General features: G+C 41.4%; 1 protein-coding gene across 3 annotated transcripts; it reads right to left on the reverse strand.

Annotated features, from left to right (window-relative positions):
- Positions 1-1,960: 1,960 nt before the first annotated feature.
- NFIL3 (nuclear factor, interleukin 3 regulated) lies at positions 1,961-15,354 on the reverse strand. Of its 3 annotated transcripts, none has more exons than XM_062600350.1 (2): positions 15,076-15,354; positions 1,961-3,906 (listed from the first exon to the last, which is right to left on the reverse strand). In XM_062600350.1, the coding sequence occupies exon 2, from the start codon at positions 3,715-3,717 to the stop codon at positions 2,341-2,343; it is 1,377 nt and encodes a 458-aa protein (XP_062456334.1). In that variant the 5' UTR covers positions 3,718-3,906; positions 15,076-15,354; the 3' UTR covers positions 1,961-2,340. The 3 variants fall into 3 exon arrangements, with proteins under 3 accessions (XP_062456334.1, XP_062456335.1, XP_062456336.1); XM_062600351.1 differs by lacking the exon at positions 15,076-15,354 and adding an exon at positions 13,470-13,682; XM_062600352.1 differs by lacking the exon at positions 15,076-15,354 and adding an exon at positions 12,869-12,890.
- Between the last annotated feature and the right edge of the window lie 4,109 nt (positions 15,355-19,463).

Below are 19,463 nucleotides of genomic sequence, written 5' to 3' on the forward strand. Positions count from 1 at the left end.
ACACTAAGATATGAGGGGAGTATAAATAACACGTGATTGTGCTCCACGCTCATAAGCTCCACGCTATAGAGCTTACTTGCAATGACATCCTTCAGCTAATTTACTGTATCTTTACAGTTAGGTATTAAATGCACAAAACAGATACGTAAAATAGAATAAAACATAGTGACCTAAAGGAGTATGACATTCTTCCATCATCACAGACAATCGTAAGTAACAAGGGATTGAAGAAAACTAGATCTACACAGACGGCAACACTGAGAGCTTTACGTTCTTTCCTTGAATACATTACATGTGATAAATAATATGCAAAATATTTAAAGAATGTTGTGGTTGCTTACAGAAGATTTTTAGCATGCAAAGAGCCAGTAGCTATCACTGCCTGGTGTCTCATTTCCCAGTAATCCTGAGCTCATTTTCAGTAACACAGAAATGTCATCTACCTTAATTACCAGTCACATATAGAGCCTGACTACAGGCTCTATGACATTTTTAAGGCAAGAGAAAAGAGTAACAGATACATTTTGGGAAAGGAATCTCCATATGTTAATAACACCAAATGCCACAAGTACTGCTCAGCAATAAAAAGGCTCAGAAAAATCTCACAAAGTACCAGTGATTTCTGTGCCAAGGTCCACCCAGAATATGACTGTGAATCATCAGCTCCCCCAAAAGATGGGGTGTCAGATCCTGGCCTTGCTAATGTCAGGGAACATTGCCATTGCCTTGACTGCTGGACCGAGCTTCAGAACTATCAGAAGTGACTCAGACTCCTCTTCATCCCAAAAATAAATTGACAAACTTCCTCTCACTCTAGTCAAGTATGAAATTGAAAATCACCGACTCTATTCTGTTTTCTTAATTAGCATTTTAAGTCTATAGAAATGTCCCATTATATATCATGGCAATTAACAAAGAACTTATTTGGGAAATGCTTATTTGTTAATCTAATATATTAGTCCTTTAAAAGGAGGGGGAATTTTGTTGAAAAGGACCTCTGCCAAAACTACGTTCTATTTATATCAATAATTTAAAAAGGAAAGCCTTTGGTAAGCCAAGCCAAGCAGGCATAACGCAATACAAGTCTCCATGCTCCAACGGCTCTGCTCAAAAAGAATGAACGCTAAAGCCCTGTCCAGTTATCAGGCAAAGACCTCATCGCCTGTACAAATTGTAAGGGGCTAGTAAGGCCTGGACTGCGCAGTTCTCCACACATTGCCTGTTCTTACGAAATGCCCTGTCCTGAGCCAGGGTATTTCAGCTCAGTTAACTGAGCCCTTAAAACCAGAGCCAAACTGGTGGTAAGCCTTACTGCACACTTACAGCTGCGTTGTGCCCCACAATGGGAACCAAAATACCATAACTTTTAACTCTGCTACGATTCCCAAACCCTACAGTCAGAGTTTGGGGATCCAACCGCAGACCCACGCTCTGTCGTGAGGAGAGCCATGGCACGCAAGATGGACAGAGGCTTTTGCACAGCCCTTGAGCATACTTCTCCCCATGCCTGCACAGGGCACACCCTTTGGCAAAGCCAGCGTTGTCCAATTCTGTCACTTCAAGGCTCTGAAAATTTTGAAGATACACAAACACAACACCACTTACTTCACCTAAAACACAACACTATAATATTGGAAAAACTATTTGCCATACGTAACCATTCAGAAAACCCAATGCTCTCATTTGAGATAAAAGGAAAAAAAAAAAAGTCCCTTGATATTTCAATTACTGGGTTTGCTTTTGTGTAGCTTTTAGCTAATGTACCCAAATAAATGAGTTAAAGAAAGCTAAGGCTATAAATTGAATACCATTTCATTTATAAATATCCACTTTATTTCAATTCTCTTCCAAAAAAGGTCTTAACAAAAAAGGTGGCTAGAAGCGTTATGCGCATTGTAAATTGTAATTTGGTTAAGTTAGACTGTAAAAACCAAAGATGTAAGTGAAACCAAGCACAATGTAAGAAACAAGCCAATTTTAATTAACAACATATTTACAAGTTCACAAAATCAATTGAACTGGAGTAGATGTTCCGTGTTTGTCACCAATATTTTATTGTAGCTGGTAACTTGCACACTTTATAGTAGAACAACAAAAAGAAAATAAAGTTCACTATATACAGCCTTTGTACAGGCTACTTGACTATACACAAGGCATAGTGATCATAACACAACCTAGTCTTCATAATAATCTGTGCACAAAAAGACACCAATCAGACATTATGTGAACATTACAGTGAAATGACATCACAAGTCCAGTGAAAATTCAGCATAATACAAAACATATTGATCTACTGCAAATGACATCCTTTAAAACAATAAGCCGTTATTCAGTAGTAACTTAACCAGAGTCTGATGCAGAGATTTGTTGTGTAGTTATAAGTCTTTTAAGTGAAGCAACCTCTGCAGATAAGTTTGCTATCCCCTGCTTCAAATACAGGTTCTCTGACTCAGAGACATTGTAGATATTGTCTTTTATTTCAACAACTCCAGTTTTGCAACCACTCTGAATTTTTACATTGAGCTCCTTTTGATGCCAGAGTTCTGGTTTGAGAGACCAGTCTTGGATATTAGTCACTTGAACAGAGAAAGGAGTGTGAGAAGAATGCACCAAACTCTGTGCACCGTGTTTTTCAAGCTCAAAATGTCTTTTTGATGACATATCAATAGGCGATGATAGTTTCTGTGTAGCATCATAGTCATTATCCATTGCTTCCACTTTAACTTGCATGGCTTTGGCTTTAATTCGAAGCTTGTGAGGCAAAGCTGAAGAATTCACTTCTGGAACTTTAACTGTTGCATGAACATTTTTATGTTCAACTGGGGAATGGATTGGGCCCTTAGGAACCTGCTGTTCATCTTCTCCATCAGATGACTTTCCAACCACACCGTCATCCGTTTCTGAAGTTCTGGGGGAGTTACTGGAGGACCTATTAACTTGCAACAGAGGAGGAGAATGTGAGTACACATTAAAGGTAGCTCCCATGTAGTTTGGATATATGGATGTCTTATATGAACTTCTGTCATCTCGTGGCTCTCTCTCTAATTCCATAGGCTCCTGTTTGATAATTTGGAACTTGTTTTCAGGACTTCTGCAGTTGTTTTGTATACGACTCGGTTGAGTATGCTCTGCTGATGATATTTCAGACACATCAGACATAGAGCTTTGAGGAGAGTGTTTGATGACAGAAATACAACTGCTACCAACTATAGATGGTTCATGCTCATCTGCAAATGAGTTAATATTTGACTTGGAACTTTGATAGTCTTGGAAATACACAGTTGTCGAGCTACTGAGTTTCTGTATCTCTTGGGCATAGGCTGCAGAACTAATTAAACCAAACTTTAGCTTCAACGAAAGCAGCTCCGCCTTCAAAGTGGCATTCTCCTCTCCCAGTGCAATTAATTTGTTCTCTAAGACAAGGTCATTCAGTCGTCGTTTTTCACGAGATCTTTTGGCAGCTTCATTATTTTTGCGCCTTTTTTCCCAATACATAGCATCTTTCTTTTCATCTGGAATGAATTCTCGCTTTCTCCGGCAAGCTGAAGATTTGCTTTTTCCACTACTTGCTTCAGTAAGTAGTATGTCTTCATTTGTAGACAAATCTTCAGACACTTCTGATAAAGTAGACTTAAGTACCATGATTTTGTCCACATTGCTACTTGTGTCAACAGGTCCGTGTTCCTTTTTGAGGGTCTGCATTTTCCTCAGCTGCATCAGAAACAATTTGTAGAAGATCTACAATGAGCAACAGAGCAAACTATCTCCCCAGTACTTCTCACACCACAACTTGATAAATACAGTAATTTTAAATCCACACACATTCTTCCTTTTGTTTCATATTCTCAAATAGAAGTGTCCAGATCCACTTTGCTCGTCAGAGGCAATGAGAATCTTCTAAATTACCTGCAATAAATACAGAACTGGATTATTATTTAGGAATTGCTGGTTTGTGGCTTTCAAAAGTAGTTTTCAATAAAAATCTAACACTAGAATTTGATTCATTAAACCTGCTGTAATATGAAAGCAGCTCAACACTGCAACAACCAATACTCTACACTTCATGATACCTAGGTAGCAGATGTGCTTCCAAAACAAATACAATATGATCCAAGGAAAAGCAATAAAGAAAAATATTTTGGTTTTGATCTGACAATACTGTTATCATAGGACTTTCCACGATACACTGACCAACTTAAACCTCTAACACTTAACACTGCAGAACACCAAGCATGCTGATGAACACACTGGAAAGCATCCTGTTCTTCCAAATTAAAACATCTCTTCTGAAAACAGCTGTGGTGTGTGACTTAGAAATGCTATATATTTGGGTCCTCCACAGATTAAAAATAACATAAGCTGATTTAGAGAAGCTAGAGTGCTTTCTATTGTCTTAAAATAACACTGCTATCCATTAAAGCTATTACAGGATACAAAAACAGTAATTAAATCTGTAACACACACTTGGAGTTTTAAAATCCCCTATTGATACATCATATCAAACTAATAAATGCACATACATAATTTTGAGAAACACCTAACTTAGGAAATAAAAAAAAATACATAATCCTTTTTTCTTGTCAGCTTTTCTCTTACATACAGAACTCTAAAATCAGAATTGAAAAAATACATAAGAGAAATTGAAAAATAGTCTTATATATTACAGTATAATTTAATGCCACCGAGGCATGCACATTTGTAGAAAACAGTGTTTATATTAAAATGCATGTTTGGATCTAAAAATATTAGCATTAATGAAAGAAAGCTAGCTTAACCTTCAGCTCCAGACATTTTGACCAGTAAAATTGAACTTAGCATTTAAATTGGCATCTATTTAGTCCCTGTCAATACAAAAATACTTTTTTTGCATAGCATCATCTGATTTTTATTCGAGACACAAGTTCTCCATTCGTCACTTCTACACTTATTCATGTTTCTGGTAAAACAAATGTAGCACAACAATCACTTTTATAGGACTAACAAGTCAACAATGATTCCTGCCTGTGTAACAAAAAGACCACAGTGACTTCAGACTAATGTCAGTATTTACTGGAGATGTTTTACAATGACTAATGAAACTGATTTTAACATTATCAGTTGTGAAAGTTATAAAAGAATTAATGAATTGTGTTCTGCCAATTTCTCTTGTCTTTTCCAGACAGCAGAGAGGAGTGAGTGATGTAATAACAATTAAGCAGGGTCATAAAGACTCGGGTTTCAAGCTGGGTTCTGTTCCATCAAACCATGCCAACTCTTCTGTCATGAAAAATTAACACATTTAATAGAACAGCTAAGTAGAATTTCCTAAAATCCATAGTTAATTACTGACATGTAACTATTTGTCTTCAATAATACAGCCTTAATGGAAAATAGAGCTAGAAGCCAGCCACACCAAAGACACTATCTAACATTTTACTGCAAAAGCAGCACCACAAATTGCCATGTTTGTAAAGCAGAAACGCAACTCTAATATACAAGCAATTACATAGTTAGATCCTGATCCAAAATTCAAGTTGGAGTCAAAGGGAGTTTTCTGTCAAGTTAAGTAAGAGTTGGATAATGTTTAAAAACAAAAGAAGTCTCACAACAAAGCAACATCAGTTTTTCAAAAAAAAAAAGTATAATTTGATTTTCTGAAGAAACTGTACAGCCATTCTGCCCAATTCAGTGGTACATGTCATTACTGCTTAATTAATATGCATAACGGTTTAAATATAATACAATCTAATACTAAAAGAAACTCAAAGACCAGTGTTGAACATATGGATCTTAATGTTACTTTCAATGAGGTAGGAAGATCAAAATGTAGATAATATGTTTAAATATATTCAATAGTCTTGTGCTACATATACAAAAAGACACAAATAGGTCACCTGGTCTATGGCATTTGTTGACTATTCAGTCTCTGCAATGTGGCTTTATATTATAAGAAAATTCCAAGCATTAGGATTGCAAGGCTACTGGCCCATAATTGTCCTTGATATACTTCAATCATTGTATTTATTTTTATCATTAACAACTTCTGAGTTTCTGAGGAAGTGGATCAGCTCTACAGCACACAGTGGGAAGCAGTATAATGTGCACTGAATATCTATGAAATCATCGCTTTCCCCTTAGTATGCACCTCAGCCTACTCTCATTGAAGTCAAAAGGGTTCAGATAGCTTCTATGGAATTTTGAAAGGCCTTACCAATGCAGAGATCGACTGCATTTTACAGTACTAGAGAGCTAAACTGAAAGCCAAATAATTTATATTGATTCTTTTAGGTATGCATACATCATTATTTTCTATATGTTTATGTGCCATATACCCTGCAACGTGTACACTTATGTGAAACAATAGTAATGGAAAAGTAGTACTTACAAATGGTAAGATGTGTGTAATATTTTTAGAAGACAAGCTACACAGTCACATGTGCACATACACTCCAAACAATTTAATACACATGAATGGGGGGGAGGTGCAGAGGAGTTGTTTTCTGTTTTCTTTATATTCCAATCTTCCCATTTCCACACACAGTATGGAAGAAACATATCTTGTCTTAAATAAGACATCTTAAATAAGACAAGAACTATGACATTGTATCTATCTGTATAGTCTCCAACTCAAAGTGATTCCACTTTGATGTTTGCTGAATCCTACAAATTTAGGAAAAAAGGTATTAGTAAGGACAGTAAGTAGTAATAATAAATAGCAAAAAGGTTTTGGGTCCAACCCCCGCCAATGCATATAGACTGCAGGCATAGCTCATCAGTATGACCTTCTATTTATCAGTGAAAATTCAACTGCAAGTCCAAATATAGCCTCACGCAGCCAAATACTAACATTGGGTTGCACTTAAAACCCAACAACTTCCAGAGTTCATGTCCCATGCTCCACAGGTCTTCTACAGCCTGGGGCATTCCAGGGCACAATCTGCTTGTTTTAGCACTGGTAACTCCTGTTTTGGCCAGTCTCCCTCCTGTACACACTGTTCCTGGCACAAATTGACTCAATGTGAAACAGGTAGCATGCAAGTCTAGAGCAAATATAAGCATGTATCAAAACAATGGTGTTTTTGCATGCAGTATTCAACTTTGCTCTCTGCCAGAGTCCATCAGTAGAGCAGTCAAGACAGAAATGTGTCACATGTTATGTCAGTCTTACTGGTTTGCTATTTATGTAGTTAGTTCTAATGCCATTACTTTAGTCACCTAACAAAACAACAGTAAAGCTCTAGCTCTTTCCACATCTTCCCTGAACACTTTTATCATGGTAAGCGAAACTGCTGTTCTACAAACAGGAGTCAAAGCCCTAGTTTGTTAATAGTTCTCCATGTGGATCAGCCCAACACTGAGTCTGTAAACAAATTAAATTCCATTTGATGATAATGCCAAAATGCCTTCAATAAAAACAGCCATTTCACTTCACTTACATTGCATAATTCCATTGGAAAACATCAGTGTTTACACATAAATTAATGAACAGTAATGATTCCTCTGACTGTACTTCAAATTCCAATATTTTCCCTTATGATTAATTTTTCAATTGCTTTATCACTCCCTCAAAAAGAATTACAAAACCAACATTTAATACAGCCTTACATTAGTCACTGCTAAAGTTTCTTTCTCTCTCTCTCTCTTTTTTTTTTTTGGGGGGGGGGATGTTAATGACATTGAGTGGCAATTCAACAATGTAATATCACTCGACCCTATTAACTTAATTATAGGCCCTGTCTTGCTCCCATAGCAATTTTGCCATTGGCTTCAACAGAAGCAGGATACAATCCCAGATCCAAGTATTAATGACACTATCTTATAGGATTCATACTATTGAAGCAAGAAATTATGTATGCAGAAATCATGAATGCTTAATTTACCTATGGACTTCAAAAATACTTAAGTGCTCTGATAGTGTCAAAACAGTACACTAAGGATCTGATCCCAGGGACTTACAAATTCACATTGTAATCTTGAAATCTGCCAAAAGGTTGAAGGACTGGAACACAATCTTACCTCTCTGCTCTTTGTAATTTAATTATATAAGTCAGTTATCCTTTACAATATGCATATGAGTCTCCACATACACATTTCCCATCGTAACTGCACGTTATTGTATTTATCAGAATAATTCACATCACCTCCAAGCTTAAATTTTCAATATTTCCTATAACAAGCTAACTATTTAATCCTATTGCTCCAACATTTTGATAATTATTCTACCAAACTAAAAGAAAGCCAATTTCAAGCATTCAAGCAGTTAGACATTTGGCTTTACAAAAGTGAGGACTGTTTGAAAGTATCTACAAGATTTGCCTTATTGTCCTTCACAACCGGAGCGTAGTTGCAAAATGGAACTTCATATTAAAAAAAAGAACCAGTCTTTATCATTGATATTTTAGTAAATAACAGTTGAGTCCAACTATGTGGCAAAGTAAATGAAAAACAATGGAAGTTCATATCAATGTGTGTGCCCACATGTATTTTTAGTAGTAGCTTTCTGTGTTTTGCATAGATATCATTAACTACAATATTGCTAACATCCTGTCACAGCTTAATTTATCCATTTTATAAACCTGCCCACATACTAGAAAAGCTGGTATAGAACCTCTTTGTAGATACCCAAATGTTTAGGTATCCATGCTTGTACTCCAGACATTGAAAAACTGAAGAATGTTTTGCACTTTCTATCTTCAAAGCATTTAAAAAATACTTGCTAACTCTCTGAAGACCTTTAGGAGTATGGACCTAACACTCATACCATTGCACATGTAGGAGAGGAAATGAGTCTGAATCTAGTTAACAGATACACAGCCTAAGCACTGCTTAAATACTTTGAAGATATTCTACCACTACTGCTTTTCACAAACAATATTATGCTATCAAATTCTGGACCTTTCAGGTCTATAATGATTTAGAAGTCTTCTTCACTTAAGGGTGTGGCCCCCAAAGCCCAATCCAGCCGCCACTGAAATAATGCAGTCTTGTCTTATTTCTAGCATCTTACCGAAGAAAAGGTATGTTGCCAGCTCCACTGGAAGAATGATATTAGCTGTAGGATAAGCAAGGCCTAGGCAGTATAGAGCAAATGAAATTCAGACTTTCTGAAAACCCAAAGGAACTAAATTTTATGCTATAATATACAGGTTATCCAAGGTCACAGAGAAGAACAGCATTTACAATAAGAACATTGCCACCAATTATAGCTGTTAGAGTTAACGCTCATACAGACCATGAATCCATTACAACAGCATGGAGAAACACAGATCTATTGCTCCTGCATTACAGTTCCCTTTTCTTACAACTTAATGGGCATCTGAACTGCTTATGGTTCCAGGATCAACATGCAATTAGGTCAGTGGAACAGGGATGATGATAGCTTTGTAAAAGATGACCCATTTTTGATAAAAGGGTGGTTTTCTTTGTCTTACTGGAGGAAAATCATAGGTGTCTATATAGCATACTTACATCTTTGAGCATCAACAATAATTCATCCACTATGACAGTTTCAATAAATATATATTAAAAAAATAAGATCATCATAACACTTGAAACACTATTGCAATTTCGTATTACCCAGCTCCAAGCTGTACCCAGAAAGTTGATGTCATGTGCAATTTTTATGAAAGACTTTCATTGTGAAGAAAATTAGTTAAGTTACTGTTTATTTTAATGACTACAAATTAACTCATTAAAGTATAACTTGTCTCCCAAAGGTAAATTATAAAAATTATGCAATTTTTTTGGGGGGGGGCAAGAAGCAAACATATGTTAAAAATTGCTGTTGTTCAGAAAGGTCAGTCAAGGTTAATAGGTGCAAATTTGACCTACATTTTGCTTAGGACATCAGTTTAAATCTATCAAATCTGTTTAGTTTTTCCGAAAAAAAAAATGGTTTGCTGCTCTGATTGGGAGGAGGAGGAGGTGAACAAAATTTCAGTGTTGCTTAAGTGCTTGGGGAAAAAAAGACAGAGAAGCAAAGGAAATATATTACGTATATAAATATTTAATTATATTTAAATAAATTTGTATGATTTATATCTCACATCACTTGCTGATCCTTACAATAAATTCCCAAAAGAAACAATAGTAACTGAAGTTACAGCACTCTGACAACATACTACTTTTCACTTCAATAGCTCCTTGACAGTAGGAAAAACTAGGTTTCAAGGTTTCATAAAACTATAACTTCACAAGTAAGAATGTTTTGTAAATAAAATCTCAATCTTTCTAACTTCAAATGCAAAGATTACATTTTGTTTTATTGCTTCCCCCTAATTAAGGGCCATAAAACAAAAATACAAAAAAAAATCAAATGTTAATTATTCTGACAAAAAAATAGCTTTCTATCATTGAGCTGCTGTCTTACAAATGTCAAGCAGGACCAGACCTTCAGCTGATCTAAATTTATATAGCTCTATTAAAAGGCAGTAGAATTATGTCAATTAATCCCAGCTGATGCTCTAAACATACATCTTTATATACAACAACTTAAGTAAAATATGTAAAATTAAACACTGCTGTAAAAGTCTTGATCTCTACCACTCACTGCAAATGAAACTGAGAAGTAGCAAATCTTTAGCACTCCAGACCTGCAAGATAGGCCAGGTGGGAGGGAGACTGCCCACACAAGGCCTCATTATATTTATTGAGAGTCCAAGTGCTGGGCTCCATTCTTAAAAGGATGGCTGTGAAGCCACCTTAGTGGCAGAACCCAGTTAATTACTCAAGTAATTTGGGAACAGAACTGAAAAGCAAGCCAAGATGTGGTAACTTAAAGGGAAGGAAAAAAGCAAAATTTCATTCCAAATGGCACTTTCTTCCCAACAGAAAGTGAATATAGTTCTATAACAACTGCAACCAGATTCAGTCTCAGAGTATACTAATTTGGACCTGGATCAATTCAGCACATAAATTAAAAGGAAAAAAAATGATATTTAGTAAGTCCTACTACTAATCCATTCCATGTACACCTTTAAAAAGAAGTTTTTAGGAAGACTGCTTCTACCACATTTTGAATGGAATCCAAGTATATCCTCGCTGACATAATCTTATTTTGACAATCACGTTCATGGTGGGTAATAGAGTTACAAATACATTTAAAAAAAAATATCAGATTTTTTTTCCCCAAACACTAAAATATTGTAATACTGAAATCAACTGACATTTTTTCTTAGGAGAGACCACAGAAATTGGCTATCTATTTGCATTTTTTGTCTATTACATATCCTAAGCACATTTATATCTCATAACTGGCTGTAATGATCATGGCAAGGTCACCTAGAAGAGTCAATTAAGCTGATGAGTCAGATACATTGCTTAACAGTGTGTAATAACCCTCAAACAGAGGATTTTATTGTTCACATTATTGCATCATAGTGATGTTATAACAGCAGCAAGATTGCTGTCTGGAAGAAGAAACTATTGCATAAACATAGTTTGCATAACTATTTGTTAAAATAAGTCAATTTAAAGATGAGCTCAAGGTTTTTTTTAAAAAAATGAGTTTTATTTAGAGATAAGGGATTGGAAAAAAAAAGCAGCATAGCACTGATACGTTTTGTAGACTGCATTGCTTTTATTGCAATAGAAAGAATGTCTGTATGTTCTACAAATTTCAGCCAAAGCATGGCAAATACTGTTCCTTCTTAGGATAAGATAAGCTGTGAGGAGGTCATATAAGTTCATATTCCTCATGGGAAGACTGTAAGCTTTCTGACACCTTTCAAATCAGTTCCCCCCCCCCCCCAAAAAAAAAAAAAAATCAATTCCAGTAGAATCTTGAGACTTTGAAGTCAAATCCAGTAAGCTGGGTATTTTAAAAGTTAGTTAACAGTCCTTCAGAGACTAAGATGAGTTAAAAATAGAAAATAAATAAAAATGGAAAGTGAAGGCAGATAATTCTGAAGAGTGTTAACACTTCAACAGTCAAATAAAGACATCTGTAATGTGAGAACTTTCATAATGATATCTATTAGTGCCCCTGATATTAAGAGCCTTCACTGAGTAATCCTTGATTTTGTTGGTTTAAAACAGGTCTTTGGGCCCAAACCTGAAATCTTATCCAATCAAATTTCTTACCAAAGTCAACATTTTGACTGAATAAGGACTGCAAAACTGATGCCCATAGCACTATTTTAAACTAGGCTCTGGACTGAATTATTTACTTAGGAGGGCAAAGATGACTCAAAGTAGGTTACATACAAAGGAGCGCACTCAGTTCCATTGTGTTCAATCATACAAGTTACAAGGACGGGGGTGGGAGGCGGGGTGGGGAAATCAGATTGTTTGGTTTTTTAACCACAGCAGTAACTCCAAATGGCTTCACTATCAAAAAGCTGTACTTGACCCCATCATTTAAGTGGCAGAAAAGTTTGTGCTTGTTATCAGGAATTTCACATTTTTAAAATATTTTACTGCTAGTGCCTATGGCAGTTATACAGAATATACCACAGTGGCTGTGATACTAAATTTTAACCGCGGAGGCTTTGGTCATTAGCGTTTTCGGTTTTGCCTGCTGAAAAGATAGTTTTGGACACAAAAGAAATTACTTCATCTTTACAGGCAAGTTACCACAAGCAACTTTCAAGGTAGCCTCCCGTGGAGCTCAGAGCACACGCCGACCCCTGAACCTGCGAGCTTCAGGCACGCCTTGTGCCACTGGTAATGCCGAGGTGACTTGACAAAACAGCAGAATCGGGCAATGGCCGTTTCTTATTGTTTGTTACGTAAAGAGAAAGCCGAAAATATCGGGCTGGCGGGAGGCGGAGTGGGGAAGACGGCTTTCGGCCGCTTGTGGCAGGCAGCCGCCTTCCCGCCCGGGCCGCGGCAGGGCCGGAGCGCGGCCCCGCTGCCCCGCCCGCGCGGAGCCTGCGCGGCCGCCGCTCACCTGCCCGCGGGAGCCCCTCCGGCCGGAGCCGGCGGGCGCCGGGGCCCCTTTGTCTGCCTCTCCCGTGCCGCAGGCGGCGGGCGGGCGGGCGCCCCGCCGCTACCGGCCGCGGCCCGCCGCCGCCCCCGCAAGGGGCAGAGGAGCGGGCGGCGCCCCTCCAGCCCGCCGGGCCCCGCCGCTCGCCACAAAGGCGGCGCGGCGCGGCGCGGCAGCCCGCTACGTGCCCGGCGGCGCATGGCGCCCGGCCCGGCACGCTCCCCTCCGCGCGGCCCCGCGCTGTCCCCCCAGCCCCGCCGCAGAACAAAGGGCTGCGGGGAGCGGCAGCGCCCCCAGCCCCCGCCCGCCGCCGCGCGGGCGGGGCCGCGCCCCAACAGCCCCCAACGGCCGCCCGCCGCGCCCCAACGGCCGCCCGGCCCCGCCGCGCCCCAACGGCCGCCCCTCGTCGGGGAGGGGGGCGGGGAGGAAGGGGCGAGGGGGCGCCGACGCTACCTGGCCGGGCCCCGCTCGCTGCCATATCCCCTCTCGCCGCGGCTCGCGGCCGGCAGCCGCGATCGCGCCCAGGCCGGCCGGGGATTAGCGCCACCGGGAATGTCATACTGACCTACTTCGGCTTTCCGCCTCCTCCACGCTAAAGCGCCCGGCTCCGCGGGCGCCGCGCACTTGCGCGCCCCCTCCGCCCGGCGCTACGCCGCCCGAGCCCATCGCAGCCGGGAGGGCACTGGCGGACGGCCCCCTTCTTCAAGGCTGTTGACATTCTCTTAAATTCGTTCCTCTCCTAAATTAGATGTTCCCTTTTTTAAGAAATGACAAGTGAAAGCCAGTACCAAAGAAATCGCTTAGTGTCTCGGCGAAATGCCGTCCTAAAAATATAGCCTTATCAAAACGTCTCTGAAGGCGTGGAGTTAAAAATCCAAGCAAATGGCCTTGAACGTCTATATGCACAGCTCTGGAGAAAACACCAGAAATAGCACATGAAGCCACAATTGCTAAAATGTGATAGGGCTAAATATAGATTAACACAAATTTCATTTTAAGGTACACGGCGCACATTCAGCGAGCACGAGTTAGCTCCCCACTTACCCAGTTGTCTACTTTCCCTATTAAACATACTTTAACAAAATCTGTTACAGTTACGTTTTTTTAGGGTGAGATTGTCCTAGTTTCTTTGTAGCGAGATTATAAAATCGCATAATTAGCTCCCTCTTCCTAGCCTGACTGCCAGCAAATTCTGTGGTTACATAATGCAACATTTCCAGGAACTATTATGTGATCGGTGCTGCAGCGTCTGAAAAACAGCGACAAAAGTGACGAAAAAGGCTTAGGCAAACACAACCTGGCAAAACATGGGAGCCGAGGAGGGGAGGGGGGCGGAATGCTACCATTAATGCCCCTTGCCTATAAACAACATCCCTTAGCACAGCGGCGAAACGGGCTCTCTCCGGCGGCGCCTGACAAACGATGGCCACAAAACTCTGATTCCCCCCCCCTTCTTTTCCCCCACCCTCCGCCCCCCGTAAACGCACAAAAGGGTTGTAATTAATGACCTAATGCTTAACTCTGCACCAAAATTATCACGGCGTTTCACACTCGCGCACACATCTCGACCTAGCGCTTGCTGATATTTCACAGCGAACAGATTATGCAATGTATGAAAGAACAAGTCCCACAGACCTTCCCCCGGGCTCCTTGGGCGTACAGGCGACAAACAGAAAAAAAGAAAAAAATACGAGGGTAAAAGGGGGGCAACGTTATTTTAAGAGCAAAAGCTGCAAGTACGGGAGAACCCTAAACAGGCATTTTCCAGATTTCTTCTCGTGTCATTATTCCCTTTAACGAGCGGGCAAAACCAGCATTTTTTAACCTGCTGCCGCCGCTCGCAGACGCCTCCCCATCCACCGGGAGGCCAGACCCAGCGCCGCGGCGCTTTTCTACCCCGAAACACTGCTTTTCCCCCGACAGGGAGGCACATTATGCAACCGCAGCCCAGCCCCGGCCAGCGCCGAGCAGCCGCGCCGAGCCTACGTGATGCGCGGAGGGCGCTGCAACCAGAGCGGCCACCTTAAGGCGGCCAACCACGGCGCTGACACGCCAGCAAAAGTTTATACACACACACACACACGTATCCGCGCACACACAGCGCAGCGCAGCGCTCCGCGCCCCTGCGCGCCCTCGCGCACGGCGGCCGCACTCGCCCCGCGCCTTCCTACCTCCAGTGCGGCGCGGAGCATCCCCCGGGCCGGGCCGGGCCGGGCTAGGCGGGCTGGAGGCGAGGCGAGGCGAGGCGGGTAGGGCCGCGCAGGCAGCGGCGCCCCTCTTGTCCGGGAGCAGAGCGGCCCCGGTGTGAAGCAGCGAGTGAGGGCGGGCGGCAGCGAGCGAGAGAGGGAGGGAGGGAAGAAGGGAGAGTGCGGCGGCGGCGCGGAGGGATGTGTGTTAGTAGGTCAGGGCTGTGCGCGGCGCGGGGCGCGCAGCCCGCATGCCAGCCGCGCCGCGCCGTGAGTGGCGGCGGCGCCGCCCCAATCCGGGCCGGGCGCTCGCGGGGGGCGACCAATGGGAGCGGCCGGCGGGCGGGCCGGGGGCGGGCCGGCCGCCCCGCCCCCCGCCCCGCCGGGCTGTGTGTGGTACAGTAGGTCTGTGTGCTGGGATTGCATAACCGCCGGGCGGGCGGGGGGCGCTGGCGTTTACGTAACCGCCCTGGCGGGCCGGGGGGCAGCGCGCGCGGCCGTTGGGGGGGGGGGGGGGGGGGCGAGCCCTCCGCGCGCAGCCTCCGCGCGGGCCGAGCGGCGGCGCCGCGGAGCTGCCCCCCCGGCCTCCCCGCCCAACGGCCGTTCCTTCAGCGCGGCGCGGTGCGCCTCGCCCGCTGCCCCTCGCAGCGACGGCTGCCCCGCGCCGGGCCGGGCCCCTGCCCCTACCCCTGCCCCTGCCCGGAGAAAGATTGAAGCAGAGGTTTGAGCGCAGTCGTTTTTATTGTCGGGGAAAATAAACTGCGCTGTAGCTCTCGCAGCTTCGCCGTTTGTTTGGTATGTAGCGTAATAAGATTGTATCTGACCGGAGCGTAAAAATAAAAACCTCAGATCTGGCAGAGGCATTATCGTCTCGGCATGAATTGCACAAGACCTGAAAACTGTGCTTCTAAGGCACGTATCTGCCATCTAGCCACGGCATATGGGTAATCCTCCAATGAATTATACTTAATCTTTGACTCGCAAGAGACGAAAAAAAAAAGAAAGAAAAAGAAAGAGAGAAAGAATGAGAAAAGGAGGGGGGAAGCTTGCTGAAGATACACTGGCTCAGTGCTGGGTGTGTTCCCTGCTGTTATGCCACTTGGCATTTTGTGCTGTGAGCTACAAAGCGTACACTGTATGCATCAGAGAGTACACCCAGTGTTTTCTTTTCCTAATCCTCAAGGATGAAGGATTTTGCTAGTGTTTCTTCCCCTGGCTTCATCCCTGCTCCACTCGCTGTGCCGAAAGGCTCAGAAGCAGGGTCGCGTTGCGCAGGAGCCCCTCATGCTGCTGCCTGTCCTGCTGCACCCGAGAGGCAATTCCTCGTGGGTGCCGGGCGAGCCAGTGCCTGCTTCCATCCAACACCTCCCCAGCCACCCTCCAATGCCATTTCTCCTCCCGGAGGAGTCAGAGGAAGGGAGATTAAATAAGACAGTGTGGGGTTGGTTTGACCCTTGTTTAACCTCCATTTTAGAAAATGACACATGGCCAGCAAGAAATCCAATTCTCTGCTCAGAATGTGTTTGAACGTACACACATTTGATTAAGTGTGAGATATGTGTCTTCCTCATTTTTCTCTCACAGAAGGTTTATCACTCCCTCTCTTATTTTTCTTCCACAAGTAGCATTTGTGAAGACAACGGAAAAATTCTCTTTATTAAATTCTAGTTCCAGATCAGAAACGATTCCTGATTTTATTCTGTTAAACATTCTTACTAAAATAGCACACTCCTTACTAACATAGCCCTGTTATATTACTGTCATCCTGTATTTATATGTCAACAGAGATAGCTCTCTGGAGCAAAGCATTCCTAACAGAAGGCAAACTCAGAAACCAGAAGACTTCACTGAATGCTTTTCAGTTTATCTCTGTCCCTGATCTCTTATCATACTTGCCCATACCTTCCCTCCACAATAAATCTAAGTGCCTTCAATTCATTTATATTTATCTCCCCAGGTTATTTATTGTGCAAGTCTAATAACCTTTACTCACACTGATTTTCCCCTCTCCACTCTTAGTCTTCTAATATCTAGAGTACAGAATCTCTCCTATAGCAACAGACTACGAAACCCACCATTACTAGAAAGGGGATTTGTAAGCAACCAAAGTCAGAGATCAACCCTTTGCCTGGGGACTGTGAGGTCAGTTTGCCTAAATTCTCCTTGCCCATGGATGCACACACGCGTGCACACACACACACACACACACACGCACACACAGGCAATTTCAGAAGTGAGATCTAGCTGTGAGCTTGAAGACCTACTTGCTCATAAATACTAATGGTGTATTTAAGTTGAGCTGTAGGCATAAGGGAAACTGCTATTCAAGGAAATTTGTTCTACACACCTTATTTCCCATGCTATGAATATTGTATTGATGCAGTGCTGGGAGAGTCCCCAGAACTGTCCAAAACGAAAGCAACCTCCAAAACTTCACACAATTTTTATTTAATTGAAAAGTACGTTGTTTTACTATGGAAAATATTTTTGATGAATCCCAGACATATCCTTTTAGCAACTTAAAATCCCATTTCTAGAAAGAATAAATGCAGTGCCTCAAATCTGCCTTCATAACTTAGATTCTTGAACTATAGAAAGAAGTCTCCAAGGCAATAATATCCTTCCTATGTGGGTGGACAGTCCTGGAAATAATATTCCAGATGGAGTTTAGTCGCCTATTTGCTTGTATTTTTGTCACTAATTATAATCAGCTATAAATCCAGACCTGATCTTTCTCCCAGATTCACAAAAAAGACAAGCTTCTGTATTTCATGTTACATCTACTCTATGGAAATAAGGAGAGTCAAAACCAGCTATGGAAGCAAAATCCACTCTTACTTTCCAAATCCTATGGTGGGATTTTGGTTAATCCAAGAGTATGGTGAGACAGAGGGCTAAATGCTGATGTGGCTGAAGGAAAATAATCATCATTTTTCCTACTCTTCTGAGGTACAGAAAAAAAAATAGCACAGCTGAGAGCTGTAGTAAGCATTCTGCACCAAGGGAGTCTAAAGACTTAGGGAAAAGTCTAAAAAGACAGTCTTTCTGTGATTATCCACTTCTGTGGATTTTCCTACTGGAGGGATGAAGTAGGTCATGGAGATCCTTAAATAAATTCTCAGCTGAGTCTAGGGCAGTAGGATTTATACTTGCTTTTGGACAACACTATCAACTTCAACTCCTTTAGACTGATCTCTATTTATTAGCACATAGCTAAACCCTCTTACTGCTTTCTCTGATTTTGGCTTAGTGAGTACTACTGAAGCTATACTGAGTCATAGTACTACTTGGAGGGTCTGGAAAAGGGAGAGGAAAAGTAATAAACAAAAATATCACAGAAAGTAGTGTCTATCATCTCTAACATTTTTTGATTCCTTTACGTTTGTTTGTGGCGACAGCGCTTGGGCGTTAAGCTTTGAATTGGACCCAACCTGAAATTCAGAATCAGTTGAAGTCAACAGTGAAAGCAGCAGTATCTTTAAAGAAATTAGGCTTTAATTCCTCACCTTTGATATAGCTCACATACAGTACAAAATAATACTCCAAATAACAAATAGTTTGGAGGGAAATAGGAGCAAAATGCCTTTTAAGATCCTGATATATTAAACATTTTAATGAATTTATGTATCTATACACACACACACATATATATTTACTGAATACCCCTTGGAATTAGCTGGGGAAATGACAATTCAGTTTCCTTGTGCTACATTCTTTATAACCATAGGAGTTTTAGTGTATAACAATGTAGGCACAGAAAACTATATCCACTGATCTTTTTATATATTTAATGTGATCAGTACTCAGAAATGTTTAATGCTAACCAAGTCCTTCAGGGCTTCCTGCTCAAGATGAGTAGTAGTGAAAGTTCTATAAAATAAGTGATATTGTGATTTTATAAAGATCTAAGGCAGAAATACACTAAAAAAAAAAAAAAAAGAGGCAAGTCATTTGAATGCAGTTCAAAGAATTAATCAAAATATTTCCATACATCTGGGAACATTTGTGGAAACTGTACTGGAAAAATATTTGTGCTGTAATGTACTCTTGCTTAAAGCAAACCCAAGAGAAGTAGATGTCCACTTTGTGACTTAGGTAGACATAAGTGAGGCAACATTTACAGGAGCTGTTAAAAATGAGGAAACAGCAAAAATTGCACCATAAGTGCATGGAATAAAGAAGGAAATTTGCATGATACTATTTACACTTAAGCCGACTTAAGGTTAATGGGTCATTCATAACCTTCACATTACACAAAAGTGGAAAAACAAATTCAATAACTATGAATGGCTTTCATATTCTCAAGCACAGCTCCAAAGTAAAATACAAAGGTAAAAAGGTTATGATGTTCAATATATTAGATGAGCCTAAAG

The sequence above is a fragment of the Rhea pennata genome, chromosome Z (assembly GCF_028389875.1).
Source record: "Rhea pennata isolate bPtePen1 chromosome Z, bPtePen1.pri, whole genome shotgun sequence".
NCBI lineage: Eukaryota > Metazoa > Chordata > Aves > Rheiformes > Rheidae > Rhea > Rhea pennata.